Source organism: Caretta caretta, chromosome 1 (genome assembly GCF_965140235.1).
Source record: "Caretta caretta isolate rCarCar2 chromosome 1, rCarCar1.hap1, whole genome shotgun sequence".
Classification (NCBI taxonomy): domain Eukaryota; kingdom Metazoa; phylum Chordata; order Testudines; family Cheloniidae; genus Caretta; species Caretta caretta.
This window is the reverse complement of record NC_134206.1, coordinates 219,427,213-219,440,066: the sequence shown is the minus strand read 5'-3', so window position 1 is coordinate 219,440,066 and position 12,854 is coordinate 219,427,213. Positions and strand designations below refer to the sequence as shown.

Sequence of the window (12,854 nt, the reverse complement as noted above, 5' to 3'; positions counted from 1 at the left end):
TATCTAAATTACCATTAATCTTTAATGCTGTGATCAATTCTTCATCGGTCAAGAAAATTTTTTTTATATAGAATTCCCTCATAGTGGATGCAAAACTGTTTGAGTTAGGAAATTGTCATCTATAATATTTAGATATTCCAAGACTTAGTCTTGGCAACATGAGACCTCTAGCATATGTCACTCAAGTTGAAGTCTACCTGATCATGCAGCTTTTTCCACCCCCTCCTACAGAGAGAGCTGCTTAAGGAGATGGTTACAGGATGACCTGTGTTCGTCACCAGCTGGGAGCAATTAACCACTCAGACTTCAAATAGCAGAGCTGATCATTGCAGTCTTTAACAAGGCACCAGCAAACAGAAAACTAAATGTTTAGCCATTGCTCAAATCAAAACCTTTTGATTTTCCCAATGGAAAATTCTCCCAAAATAGACTATCCTTAGTATCTGAGAGAGAACAGCACCCGCCACTGAGCCTCCAGCACCACTCCCTCCAGCTCTCACTGTGTTACTGCCTGTTTACCCATCCACGTAAGGCAGGGCTCAACTGGCTGGTTTGTGTGATCTCACTTGATTACCAGCCCCACCCAAGGTGAGGATCTCTTCAGTCTACACAGGAGTTTAAATCAGAGTCCAGGTCCCAGAAAGGAAGGGAATTGCACGTGGTGGAGAGTCATTTCTGCCCACTTTCATTCATACTGACCTGTCCCTGCCTGACCCTCTGAGACACAAGTTTTTTCCTTCAGATACCGGAGCAGCCAAGACAGTTTCTCTTGCTCTTCATGCTGTGTCCTAGTGTCCCAACGCCAGGTAACTACAGACACGGAGAGGAAGAAAACCAGAATTATAGCACTAGCCAGTGGGAGAGGGGGACCGGATCTGGAGGGTGAGAACAGACTCTTGGTCTGTCTCTTGCCAAGTGCCCCACAGGAAGGTGCATCCTCACATCTTGTGCCTCATTGTGCAGTATAATCCCAGACTGGATGAAAGGGGGATTCTACCTGACCTTCGCAGTGACCAGATCATGCCCTGAAACAGGTAGGCTAGTACCTCTATCCATGCTAGCAGCAGCACCAATGTTGCTGCTCCACATAAATGTATCCCATTCCTCTTTAAACCCTGGTATTGTATCTGACTCAATGACCCCCTGCAGCAGTGAGTTCCACCAGCTGTCAACATACCATGTGAATGTGCATTTCCTTTTCCTGGTTCTGAATATACCAGCCACTCATTTCACTGGGAACCTTTTTATTTTAGTAAGTTAGGGCTGAGGGAAAAAGCAGGACAAATCCTTTCATAACACCCCCCACAGGGGGAGGGACCAATCCCCCAGAGAGCCATACAATCCCTGCTTATTGCATTTTATTTGCTGTTCTTTCCAAGCCAGCTGAATAAGCAGCAGCCAGAACCCACCGAGGATGCTGGAGATGAAACAGACACTGAGGATCAGGATGGAGATCACAGGAACAACCCAGGTGCTCAGCCAGGGGCAGCCTCCCCTCTTCTCTGCAGGGGCTGAAATACACCAGGCAGCAATCACACAGACCAGAGCCAAAGGAGCAGGAGGGTCTGTTTCTAGCACAGTGCCTGCAGGCACTTGATAGGTTTTCCTCTTGTGTGCTCACAGGAGCCATCTCTTCTTCTCCCCCATTACTCTTTTGTCTTTCCTTTTCTTCTACCTCTCCTCTTCTCTCTCCTCACTGTCTGTTCCTTCACTGCTTCTATTCCATTTCTTCCTTTTCCAAATTTCATTCTTGCTCCCCTTCTTTGCTTTGGCTTTTCTCTCCTCACTCCCCTGCCAATTTCCTTCCCATCTCACCCCCAGTTCTTGTCCCTCTCTCCTTCCCTTCCCTCTCCACACCTCTATCTCATGCTCTCTCTCCTTGGATCACACATTTCTGTAAGGCTCTTCTATTGTTCTGACTTCTCCATCACTCTTTGGCCATTCCCTTTTCCAGCCGTCATTACCACCATCCATCCCCCAGCAGAGCAGAGATAAAATCCCCCTTACCATCTGTAGTTCCGGGGCTGGTTTCCCCTGTTGGGCTCATGGCCTCTCCGAGATCAGTGACTTCAGGTTTCACATGTAGTCACCAGCACGGGGATGCTGAGCTGAGGAGGAGGTGGCCAGACACAAACAGGGAGCATATAAAGTCTCTGCTGGGACTGGCAAGCAGCACTGGAGTTTGAGGAACCCCACTGAGTGGGCACAAGGGGAAGCTGAGGTTTTGCTGCCTCTTGCATTACTTCTTATCACATGGGAAAAATATTGAGAAGTGAGCATAAAATGAAACTAAAATGAGCCAAAAATAAACCTCAAAGGTATAGAGAGAAGGAGTTAGTGTAGAGTAGCTGGTGCACTGTAAAGTCACACTGTAGCTTGGTATGCACTAACTTCTCCATGTGGACAACGACTAAATGTGTCTGGACTGCTGGAGGTGCTGGAGTGTATTGAAGAATGACTATTATACACCTGGTAGTGGGACCTCGTAGGCTGCTGAGCCAACAGTCTCCTCCTGCAGGCCATGAATCTCTGTGTGGAGCCCCGAATTGGAATACAAGGAGGACCACAGGGCAGGACTGAGGGGCATTGGCAGAGCTGGGGCCCAGGCTATGGGAGGATGAGCGAGAGCCATGCTCCCCAATATGAATGAGGGAGACTGGTTAAGATTTCATCCCGGAACATTGGGGAATTTGAACTTTGCAGAAGGTTGAGCTTGGTGCCCAGGAGTAAACCAGCTTAGGTTCTGTTATGTGACTTTATTAAGATACAGTAAAGACATAAATAGATATAGCCACAAAGTGTCCATACATGAAAGGTAACTTCACAGTATTAAGAGAAAAAAAAGGAGAGAACCATCTACACGGCATCAGACATTCATCCTCTAAATCCATTAACAGGATGGACACCCCTTCAAGGCAAGTGGTGGAAACTGTATTGCTCAATGACAGGCTTCAGAGTAGCAGCCGTGTTAGTCTGTATCCGCAAAAAGAAAAGGAGGACTTGTGACACCTTAGAGATTAACAAATTTATTAGAGCATAAGCTTTCGTGAGCTGTTCAAACTGTTGACAAGAATCAGGGACCATAATTCTTACAGTTTGGTGTTTTTTAAAGAGGTTTTACAGCCCTTCTGCTCACACAGCAGTTATGAGTATCAGACAATAATAAATATTATAATAGCTATTCACTGTACTGCTTAGGCTTTGTCTACACTGCAAATACAGCCAGATTAGAGGGCCCAGATAAAACAGGAATGTCTCCCAACAGAGTGTCAGCAGGGCTCGATCTTGTTGATTTCAATTGTGGGCTTGTCTCCATGAGAAAACAGCACCAGTTTAACTAAATGAGATTAGACGCTTGTAGGCATATATGTGTGCATGGCCATCCCTCATTGTCAATCTCCCAGGGAGGCCACGCATCTTTTCCATCACACACCTAGAACAGCAGTCTGTAAAAGGGGGAAGTTAACTGTCTCTAGGGCTCAAATCCTTAGACTGTAGAGAGTACTGAATAGTCTATAAGCCTAGGCCCGGAGGCAGGGCAGGGCACCAAACAGATTGGAGGTTCAGACATGAGGCCAGGCAGAGCAGTAAATAGTCTATGAGCTCAGGCAGGGCAGGGCACCAAATAGTCTAGGGCCTCAGGAGGGTTTCTCTGACCCATGTGGTGGGGCAGAGCATCAGACACTCTATTGCCTGATGCACTGGCTCAGGCAGACAGCAGACAAACACAGGTCTCTTGGCCTATGGTGGGGAGGCTGCCACCCCCAGGGTGGGATTGCAGAGGGACCTAGGCCCACTCAACTCCACCAGCCCCAACAGTGGCAGCATGTTCCACTACTGGGTCAGCAGGGATCCAGCCACAGCACGCTGACCTTGGTTCAGGCAGCAACACGCCAGACTGGAGTCAGCTGTTCCTGGGTCACTTCTTCTCCTCCCCTCCGGGTGTACCTGAAACCCAGGGTCAACCTTCATCTCCTCAGTGCTGGCTGGGTCTGGCAGCTCAGAAGAGTCCTCAGGACAGCAGATCTCTGCTCCTGACCCAGCAGCAGAGTGGAAGCACCTGTCTCCCTCAGCAGCTCCAGCCCAACTGGATGACAGGGCCTGCCTTTTATACTTCCTGTTCCGGTGTCACCCCTCTGCTTCCAGTGTGGTGGGTGTAGCCTTCCTAGTTCCACCCACCAGCAGGTGTTTGGCCGTCCCTTCCTGTCAATCTCCGAGGGAGGCCATGTCTCTTTCCTACAACATTGACTGGGTTAAACTGGTGCAACCCCTCCTTGTGAACACTCTTATTTCTGGATAAAGGAGCCGTACAGTAATTTAGGTTAGGTGATTTCTCACTGACTTGATATAAAGCATCAGTCCTAAACCTAAAAGCCTCCACACAGGAGGGTTGCACCAATGGAACTTTAAACTGTTTGTAAACCTATGTAGTTCAGTCAGCCCAATTCCATGTATAGACAAGCCCTTGTCCCTGAGTGACGTTAAAGTGTTGGACCATTCAAGGGTTTTAGCATTGCTCAGGGACATGGACAAAGCCCCATCTCAGTTACAAGGGGGAAATGAGTTGTAGCAGAGTCAAGGGGAAAGAAGGTCAGACCAAGTTAATTTTGCAGCATGGACAGGACCTTATTCTTGGTAAGTTGTTACCTTGACCAGGACTGGGAAGGTTAATATGAACAGGAAACCCCCTTTCAACATTTCCCAGGGCAAACCCACTGGTCCTGCCTTTTCCAGCCCGCCTCCTCCACCAGTCTCCTGGGAGCTTCAATGACATCGCAGGCAGAGCTCATTGCACTTTGGCTTTTTCCAGTTAGATATTTTCAGCAGTTTTCAGATTTTTCCAAAATTGATCTAGTGAGTGAGTTTGGGCCCCAACATCATCCTCCACCACCTAAGCCCAATGTCATGATAGCCCAGGGCTGATCCAAACCCTCCCACCAGATCTCTCTGGGAGCTGACCCAAGCGAGAGATAGGCGGACTCTCCAGACTCCCATCCAGGATGGGGGTTCTTCCTCAAAATCTAAGCACTGCAGTCTCACAAATTCGATGAAATGTATTGGAACAAGGAATGTTATTCCAATTCCTGTTAACAAATTCATTTTGTTCTCCCGACACATACATGACAGCACAGTTCTCATTGGTGTGATGACTGGGTTCCCCAGGTCTCCAGAACCTGTAAAAGAGAGAAGCTCGTGTGTTAGAGATGCATCATTATAAACATTGCAGGGGAAAGAGTTGTAGCTGGCGATGATAAGAGGAGAAGGAGAATTGCAACACTTGAATCAGCCACAAACACTCCTCTTCTTCAGTTCTCTAAAATTCATTCATAGCCTCTATCCATGTTCCCTTTGTAAATCTTCTCTCTATTAGACCAGATATAGTTAGTTCCAGTCGTGGGTAAGGTGCTCACACACACACACACACACTACTTTGTATACTAACCCTGGAACTATGTGGAGGATGGTAAGTGGTCTCCATCCCAGGAAATACTCACGCTGCAGTATTGTTATATGGAGTCCCATCCACCCAGCGCCACTGTCTTTTCTTCTCCTGATCAGTCAGACCAATACAGTAATTCCTTTGTTGGTGGCCTGTAACTGTTCCATTTACCCGAGTGAAGATGAAATCCTGGATTAAAATAAAATAAAATCTCCACCAGGTGCAGTCCCTGGGCAGACAGTAGGAGACGGGGGTCCCTGTGGGGTGTGGTGGTGCTGGATGTGTAGGATGAGGAAGCCCAGGACTGAATGAACACAGAGCCCAAACATCCTCTTCAGGGCTACACTCTGAGTGCCCAGAGGAGCCTGAGTCTCAGCAAGTTACCTGCTCAGCTCTTGTGTTGATCACCACCAGGTGGGAGCCCATCCCTGTGCAGTTCCTCTCACTGTCATCCCAGGTCATCAAGTCTTTCGAGAAGTAGTAGCAGCTGGCCTGAAAGGGCTCCCAGCCCTTGGGGCAGCACATCCAGACTTGCTCTGTGAGGGGAGAGAAGAATGAAACATGGAAAATAAAAATGGAAAGGACTCGTTAGGTGACACCCAGTTCAGTCCCCAGGGCCAGTACAGGGTAGGTCCATCCAGTTCATCTTCATTCCACACATATCTCAAGCAATGGGGACTGACTAACAGAGGCCTTCATGGTGAGGAAATGATTCACGACCAGCAGCCTGAATTATTTTTTCTCCTACTTGGTCTTTTTTATACCTAATTCTTCCCCCTAAATCCCTCCTGGTCAGTTCTTTCCCTCATTGTGCTTGCCCCCTGGAGGCACTGGTAGACCATTAACACACACTAACTAGTTCTGTGCTGGACTGTTTCCCTTCCTGCTTATGTGCTTGCTCTGGCAGCCTCTCCCTTAGTGTCTCCTCCTTCACCTTCTCCCCCTCTGTCCTTTTCCTTCAGAGTTCCTCACTCTTCTCACTCCACACCCCACCCCTAGATGACCTCATCCACTTCAATGGCTTCATGTGTTGTCTCTGCTATGACGTTTTCTCTCACCCTTACGAACCATTCATTCCCACCTCTCTCCATTCGATTCATGAGCTCCCCTAGAGAAAGCCTCCTCTGCTCCCGTCTATATCATAAATAAGAATTTCAGTATCCCTCACTTAGACCTGTAATCTTTGTATATACAGTATTTAACTCCTCTGTCTCTCCCTCCTTTATCCCCAAATCCATCCTGCTGCTCAACACTGCCAGTCCTTTTTCTCTCTCCATTGCTACTGCCAAATCCTCAGTCCAAGCTGTGGCCATCTCTCTGTAATCTTGACTGCTGCACCTACCCCTCTCTGGTCTCCCCAAGTTTCATACTGTGTCCCTTATATATAATATTGCTGCCATTTCATCTCCCTATCCTTTCCCACTTGAGTCTCCACATTGGCTTTGTTATTCTGCTGGGTCAGATTCAAACCCCTCACCCTCACCTTCAGGGGCCTCCACAACTCTGCCCCTATCTCCATCTCATCTATAGTTGCTTTCTACTCCTACATTCAGCCACTTCAGCTTATCTCATCACTCTCCTGGTCTTCTTCCACAAATATCTCTGCACCTTTTGTCGCTGTGTCCTCGAAACCTAGACTATCCTACTTGACCTCCATGGGCTCCTGTCGCAAATCACTCCTCAAAACTCATTCCTTTTAGTCAGTCTTCCACCGTTGCTCTCTCTTCTGACAGCCTCTAATTTGTCATGTTATGGTGGAGTGGTAATAAAGCCATAGTTAAGGATGCACCAGAGATTTGTGTCTAATGGAGAATAATGGGGACCCTGCTGATTCTAATGTCAACACCGACTTCAGCATTACCAATTTGAAAGTGCCCATTTAAACTATGAGGCCATCCTTTACTACGTATTGCCATATGTCTTTTATGTGTGACAGCACATTTTGCCAAGCTGCAGTGGCTTCATTTAATCAAACTCGACATTTCACCATGTAAGAACACTCACTGCAGTCACTGTGTTCTTCACTACATTGGCATTGTTATTTGCAACGTTCTGCATTATTTGCTTTTTTAGTTTTCATGTCCAGTTATAACAGTTTCTTTTAAAACTAGGAAAATTCACACAGAAAAATCTTTCTTTAATGTTAATTATTGTTGCTTTGTTCTACTTCAAGAACATTTTCCCCAAAGGCTGAAAATCTACAGCACAAACAGTTCAGGTCAACAACCACACTTCTGTTTCTCTACTGACACCAAGAGAAAACTTTACAACTCTTACCTATTACTGTCCTCCTTCCACAACACATTGGTCACACCAACAGCTTCAAAAACTGTCATGTAAGCCTTAACTCCGACATACACACAAGAAAAACACATAAGTTCCACAGATTCATAGACTTTAAGGCCATTAGATCATCTACTCTGACCTCCTGCCTCCTGTATGTCACAGGCCCTAGAATTTCATCATTACTCCTGTATCGAGCAAGACGAATTGTGTTTGACTTCTTAAGAGCTCAACTTTTAATTAATTGAGAGGCAAAACTATACATTTTGAATGGACAATCTGTACCTCTACCGCCAATGAGGACATGATCCCTATTGCAACCTCTTGCCTTCTTCACAAGATCTTGTTTGGCCACTATTACTCACATTGAGTTGCCTAGTAGACAGAACCCTGGACTGGAGTTCTAGGTTCTGTTCCCAGTTCTGCCACTGGCCTTCTGGGAGACCCTGTGTAAAACCCTTGCCTCAGTTTCCCCATTTACAATTTGAGGACAATGATACTGCCCACCTTCACAAAGTGCTTTGAAACCTACTGATAAAAAAGGACTATACAAGAGCTAGGCAGAAGTAGTGGTACCTTATTCCACTGGAAAGCTGACTGAAGTGAATGGGACTATTTCTGAAGTAAGGTGCAACTGGCTATGAATAAAGGGGCAGACCTGGCCCTCTGTCTGACTGTCAGCTGGACTGCTCTGTTGATAAATGAACGTATAAGGTCAATGTTTACTGACTCACTTTATCTCATAGTTTGGGCATTAGAGCAGACCAGATTGTAGTCACAGACTTAGAAAATAAAATATTTAAACACTTAGCATGAAATCCTGGTTCCAATAAAGTCAGAGGCAAATCTCATATTGACTTCAATAGGGTCATGATTTCACCCTGATTATTTTTATGGAGATATATGTTTAAAGTATAACTCCTTTTAAGATATGGTTCTCTTTTGGGATTTCTTAGGGAAAAAAGAAAACATTTTTAACTTTTGTCTCCCTCTTGTAAGTAGAGATGGGTGAAAGTTTTTGAATGCAACTTTCGTTCACCAAAAAATGAAGATTTGGGTCAAAGGAAACATTTTGAGAATTTGCGTCAAATTAACTTCTTGTTTTAAATTTTACATCAGTTTTCTTTTAAGAAATCTTTAAAAACTCAAAACCAAAATGAAATGTTTCATTTTTGGTCAATCAGTTCTGGGTCAGTTTTTTTTGACCCAAGATGAATTTCTTCCAACTTTTTTGATGTGCCAAGTAAATCAAAAACTCAGTTATTCACACAGCTCTCCTTGTATATAAGTTTGAGCTAAGGCTGTGTAAATTACAAAAAGGAGACATTTGTTAAGTTATTCTTTAAAGTGGAGCAAAAAAGAGAATTATTGTCCCAAGGGAAAAAACAATATTTTGACATTTGTATTCATCCTCAATTGGGATGAAAAGTTGAAATATTGAAACTTTAAGGAACAAAACGTTCTGAAAAAATTTGACTCAGAAATACCAAACATTTCATTTTGACAGTTTCAATTGAAACTAAATGTTTACCCATTCCCCAAACCAAAACCTTTAATTTTGATTTTCCCAGATGGAAAATTCTCCCAAAATAGACCTTCATTACAGTCTCAGCAAAAACAGCACCCGCCACTGAGCCTCCAGCACCACTCCCTCCAGCTCTCGCTGTGTTACTGCCTGTTTACCCATCCACGTAAGGCAGGGCTCAACTGGCTGGTTTGTGTGATCTCACTTGATTACCAGCCCCACCCAAGGTGAGGATCTCTTCAGTCTACACAGGAGTTTAAATCAGAGTCCAGGTCCCAGAAAGGAAGGGAATTGCACGTGGTGGAGAGTCATTTCTGCCCACTTTCATTCATACTGACCTGTCCCTGCCTGACCCTCTGAGACACAAGTTTTTTCCTTCAGATACCGGAGCAGCCAAGACAGTTTCTCTTGCTCTTCATGCTGTGTCCTAGTGTCCCAACGCCAGGTAACTACAGACACGGAGAGGAAGAAAACCAGAATTATAGCACTAGCCAGTGGGAGAGGGGGACCGGATCTGGAGGGTGAGAACAGACTCTTGGTCTGTCTCTTGCCAAGTGCCCCACAGGAAGGTGCATCCTCACATCTTGTGCCTCATTGTGCAGTATAATCCCAGACTGGATGAAAGGGGGATTCTACCTGACCTTCGCAGTGACCAGATCATGCCCTGAAACAGTACCTCTATCCATGCTAGCAGCAGTACCAATGTTGCTGCTCCACATAAATGTATCCCATTCCTCTTTAAATCCTGGTATTGTATCTGACTCAATGACCCCCTGCAGCAGTGAGTTCCACCGGCTGTCAACATACCATGTGAATGTGCATTTCCTTTTCCTGGTTCTGAATATACCAGCCACTCATTTCACTGGGAACCTCTTTATTTTAGTAAGTTAGGGCTGAGGGAAAAAGCAGGACAAATCCTTTCATAACACCCCCCACAGGGGGAGGGACCAATCCCCCAGAGAGCCATACAATCCCTGCTTATTGCATTTTATTTGCTGTTCTTTCCAAGCCAGCTGAATAAGCAGCAGCCAGAACCCACCGAGGATGCTGGAGATGAAACAGACACTGAGGATCAGGATGGAGATCACAGGAACAACCCAGGTGCTCAGCCAGGGGCAGCCTCCCCTCTTCTCTGCAGGGGCTGAAATACACCAGGCAGCAATCACACAGACCAGAGCCAAAGGAGCAGGAGGGTCTGTTTCTAGCACAGTGCCTGCAGGCACTTGATAGGTTTTCCTCTTGTGTGCTCACAGGAGCCATCTCTTCTTCTCCTCCATTACGCTTTTGTCTTTCCTTTTCTTCTACCTCTCTCCTCTTCTCTCTCCTCACTGTCTGTTCCTTCACTGCTTCTATTCCATTTCTTCCTTTTCCAAAATTCATTCTTGTTCCCCTTCTTTGCTTTGGCTTTTCTCTCCTCACTCCCCTGCCAATTTCCTTCCCATCTCACCCCCAGTTCTTGTCCCTCTCTCCTTCCCTTCCCTCTCCACACCTCTATCTCATGCTCTCTCTCCTTGGATCACGCATTTCTGTAAGGCTCTTCTATTGTTCTGACTTCTCCATCACTCTTTGGCCATTCCCTTTTCCAGCCGTCATTACCACCATCCATCCCCCAGCAGAGCAGAGATAAAATCCCCCTTACCATCTGTAGTTCCGGGGCTGGTTTCCCCTGTTGGGCTCATGGCCTCTCCCAGTCAGTGACTTTGGGTTTCACATGTAATCACGAGCACAGGAATTAGGTGTTTTTGGAGGTGGCCAGACACAAACAAAGGGCATATAAATTCTCTGCTGGGACTGGCAAGCAGCACTGGAGTTTGAGGAACCCCACTGAGTGGGCGGAAAGGGAAGCTGAGGGTTTGCTGCCTTCTTATCAGGGGGAAAAATACTGTGAGAGGAACATGAAGTGAAACTAGAATGAGCCAAACATGGACCTCACAAAGGTATAGAGAGAAGGAACCTCCCTCCTCTGCACCCCACAGAACCTCATGGTCCCCCCTGCCCCAAAGTCAGTGGGACCCCCCCTGCGCGGATCTCCTCAGTGGCTGGGGCAAGCCATCTCTGACTCAATTTTCCGCTAGACCCCACCTATAGCTCTCTAGTCCAGGATTGGCTTTTGAGACGCGGATAGGGACACACATCCTCTCCTATGGGTCCTTTAGGGTTTCCCCGGGGTAGATAATGCCACCCTGGGCTCTATTGCTCACCCTACCCCTTATGCCCTGAGATGAGAATCCTTCTTGATGGGTGTCCCCTGAGCAGGCACTGGCAGTGAAAGCACTGGCATCTTGACTCCCATGGCGCTGCTGTACTGGGTTGGGTGGTGCTTGGAGGAGATGAGGGTGAGATGCAGGGGACCCAGGACCCAGGGAAGACATAGGGCCTCCATCTGGGTGACCTAGACATCCATCCGATCCCATGTGGGGCTCCTGAGAGCTGGAGTTCAGCCCCACAACCTCTTTTGAGGACTGGGGGGAACAAGCCCCCCTAGCTGAAGGAACAGTTAGGGAGGGAGCCCTGAATGAAACACAGCCCCATTAGATGTCCCAGGAGTAAGTCTTTGCACAATAGCTTAATACACTTTAAAAGTGCATCAAGCTAAACTTCCCGAGTGCACTCTTGGTGCACAGTAAGAGTGTCCACACAGGGAGTTAGTGCAGAGTAGCTAGTGAACTTTAAAGTCACACTATAGCTTAGGTTTCAGAGTAACAGCCGTGTTAGTCTGTATTCGCAAAAAGAAAAGGAGTACTTGTGGCACCTTAGAGACTAACCAATTTATTTGAGCATGAGCTTTCGTGAGCTACAGCTCAGCTGTAGCTCACGAAAGCTCATGCTCAAATAAATTGGTTAGTCTCTAAGGTGCCACAAGTACTCCTTTTCTTTTTACTATAGCTTAGTGCGCACTAACTTCCCCATGTGGACAAGGTGTAAATGTGTCAGGGATGCTGGAGGTGCCTGGCGTGTACTGAAGAATGACTATGAAACAGCGGGTAGTGGGACCACCTAGGGTGCTGTACCAACAGTCTCCTCCTACTGGCCATGAACGGGACTGCCCTGCTTACCTCCCTCAACTGCTGAATCCACTTGCTCCCCTCCTGTACCCTGGGAGAGTTACATGTGACTCAGCCAGTTTAGACCTTTGAACTCCATCTGGAATGAGGAACTGGTTCCTACTCCCCCTCAGTGCTCCAACATGACTGATCAGGGAGCTCATGCCTCCTTATATCGGATGTCTGTAGGGTGGCCATATTTTCCCAAAGGGAAAACGGGACACTGCACAGAGCTGGTTTAAGGCCCCCTTCCCGTCCAGTTTGCCCTTGCCAACTGATGATCAGTTGGCAAAAGCAAAGGACAAATGCCCAGTTTTACCAAAAAATTCAGGACGCCCAGGACAGGGCTTAAAAAAGGCACTGTCCAAGCCAAAACAGGACATATGGCCACCCTAGGTGTCCCTTATACAGTATGAGTGTTACTTAGGAGGTATGAGCATTTCCTGGGTCTTTTTAATTGGTGCATCATTTGAGACAGTGGTTGGCTCTGAATACATAGGGTCTGTTTGCAATAAACCCTTACACTATCTATCTAATCCATCCATCTACCATCCTTAAATCC

The 12,854-nt window shown here is 46.6% G+C and overlaps 1 protein-coding gene and 1 long non-coding RNA gene across 5 annotated transcripts in view; both read right to left on the bottom strand.

Annotated features, from left to right (window-relative positions):
- LOC125623546 (uncharacterized) overlaps positions 1-2,384 on the bottom strand; it is a 29,487-nt gene extending 27,103 nt beyond the window's left edge. The window contains exons 1-3 of one of the 3 annotated variants that reach the window (XR_007353044.2): positions 2,008-2,384; positions 1,410-1,511; positions 700-810 (exon numbers count right to left, since the gene is read on the bottom strand). This is a non-coding gene — a long non-coding RNA (uncharacterized LOC125623546). The remainder of the gene's footprint in view (positions 1-699; positions 811-1,409; positions 1,512-2,007) is intronic. The other 2 variants (XR_007353042.2, XR_012665297.1) reach the window with 2 other exon arrangements.
- Positions 2,385-2,741: 357 nt separating this feature from the next.
- Positions 2,742-11,069, bottom strand: LOC125623534 (C-type lectin domain family 6 member A). 2 transcript variants are annotated; one of them, XM_048823073.2, is made up of 6 exons: positions 10,888-11,069; positions 10,288-10,389; positions 9,587-9,697; positions 5,825-5,976; positions 5,496-5,629; positions 2,742-5,174 (listed from the first exon to the last, which is right to left on the bottom strand). In XM_048823073.2, the coding sequence occupies exons 1-6, from the start codon at positions 10,925-10,927 to the stop codon at positions 5,015-5,017; spliced, it is 699 nt and encodes a 232-aa protein (XP_048679030.1). In that variant the 5' UTR covers positions 10,928-11,069; the 3' UTR covers positions 2,742-5,014. The 2 variants fall into 2 exon arrangements, with proteins under 2 accessions (XP_048679030.1, XP_048679038.1); XM_048823081.2 differs by lacking the exon at positions 10,288-10,389.
- Between the last annotated feature and the right edge of the window lie 1,785 nt (positions 11,070-12,854).

Coding starts and splice junctions, on each gene's coding strand:
- LOC125623534 (XM_048823073.2), bottom strand. CDS start 10,927: ATGAGCCCAACAGGGGAAACCAGCCCCGGAACTACAGATG. Junction 9,698..10,287: donor TTTCATCTCCAGCATCCTCG/GTGGGTTCTGGC, acceptor CCGTGTCTGTAG/TTACCTGGCGTTGGGACACT. Junction 5,630..5,824: donor TCAACACAAGAGCTGAGCAG/GTAACTTGCTGA, acceptor ATTTTAATCCAG/GATTTCATCTTCACTCGGGT.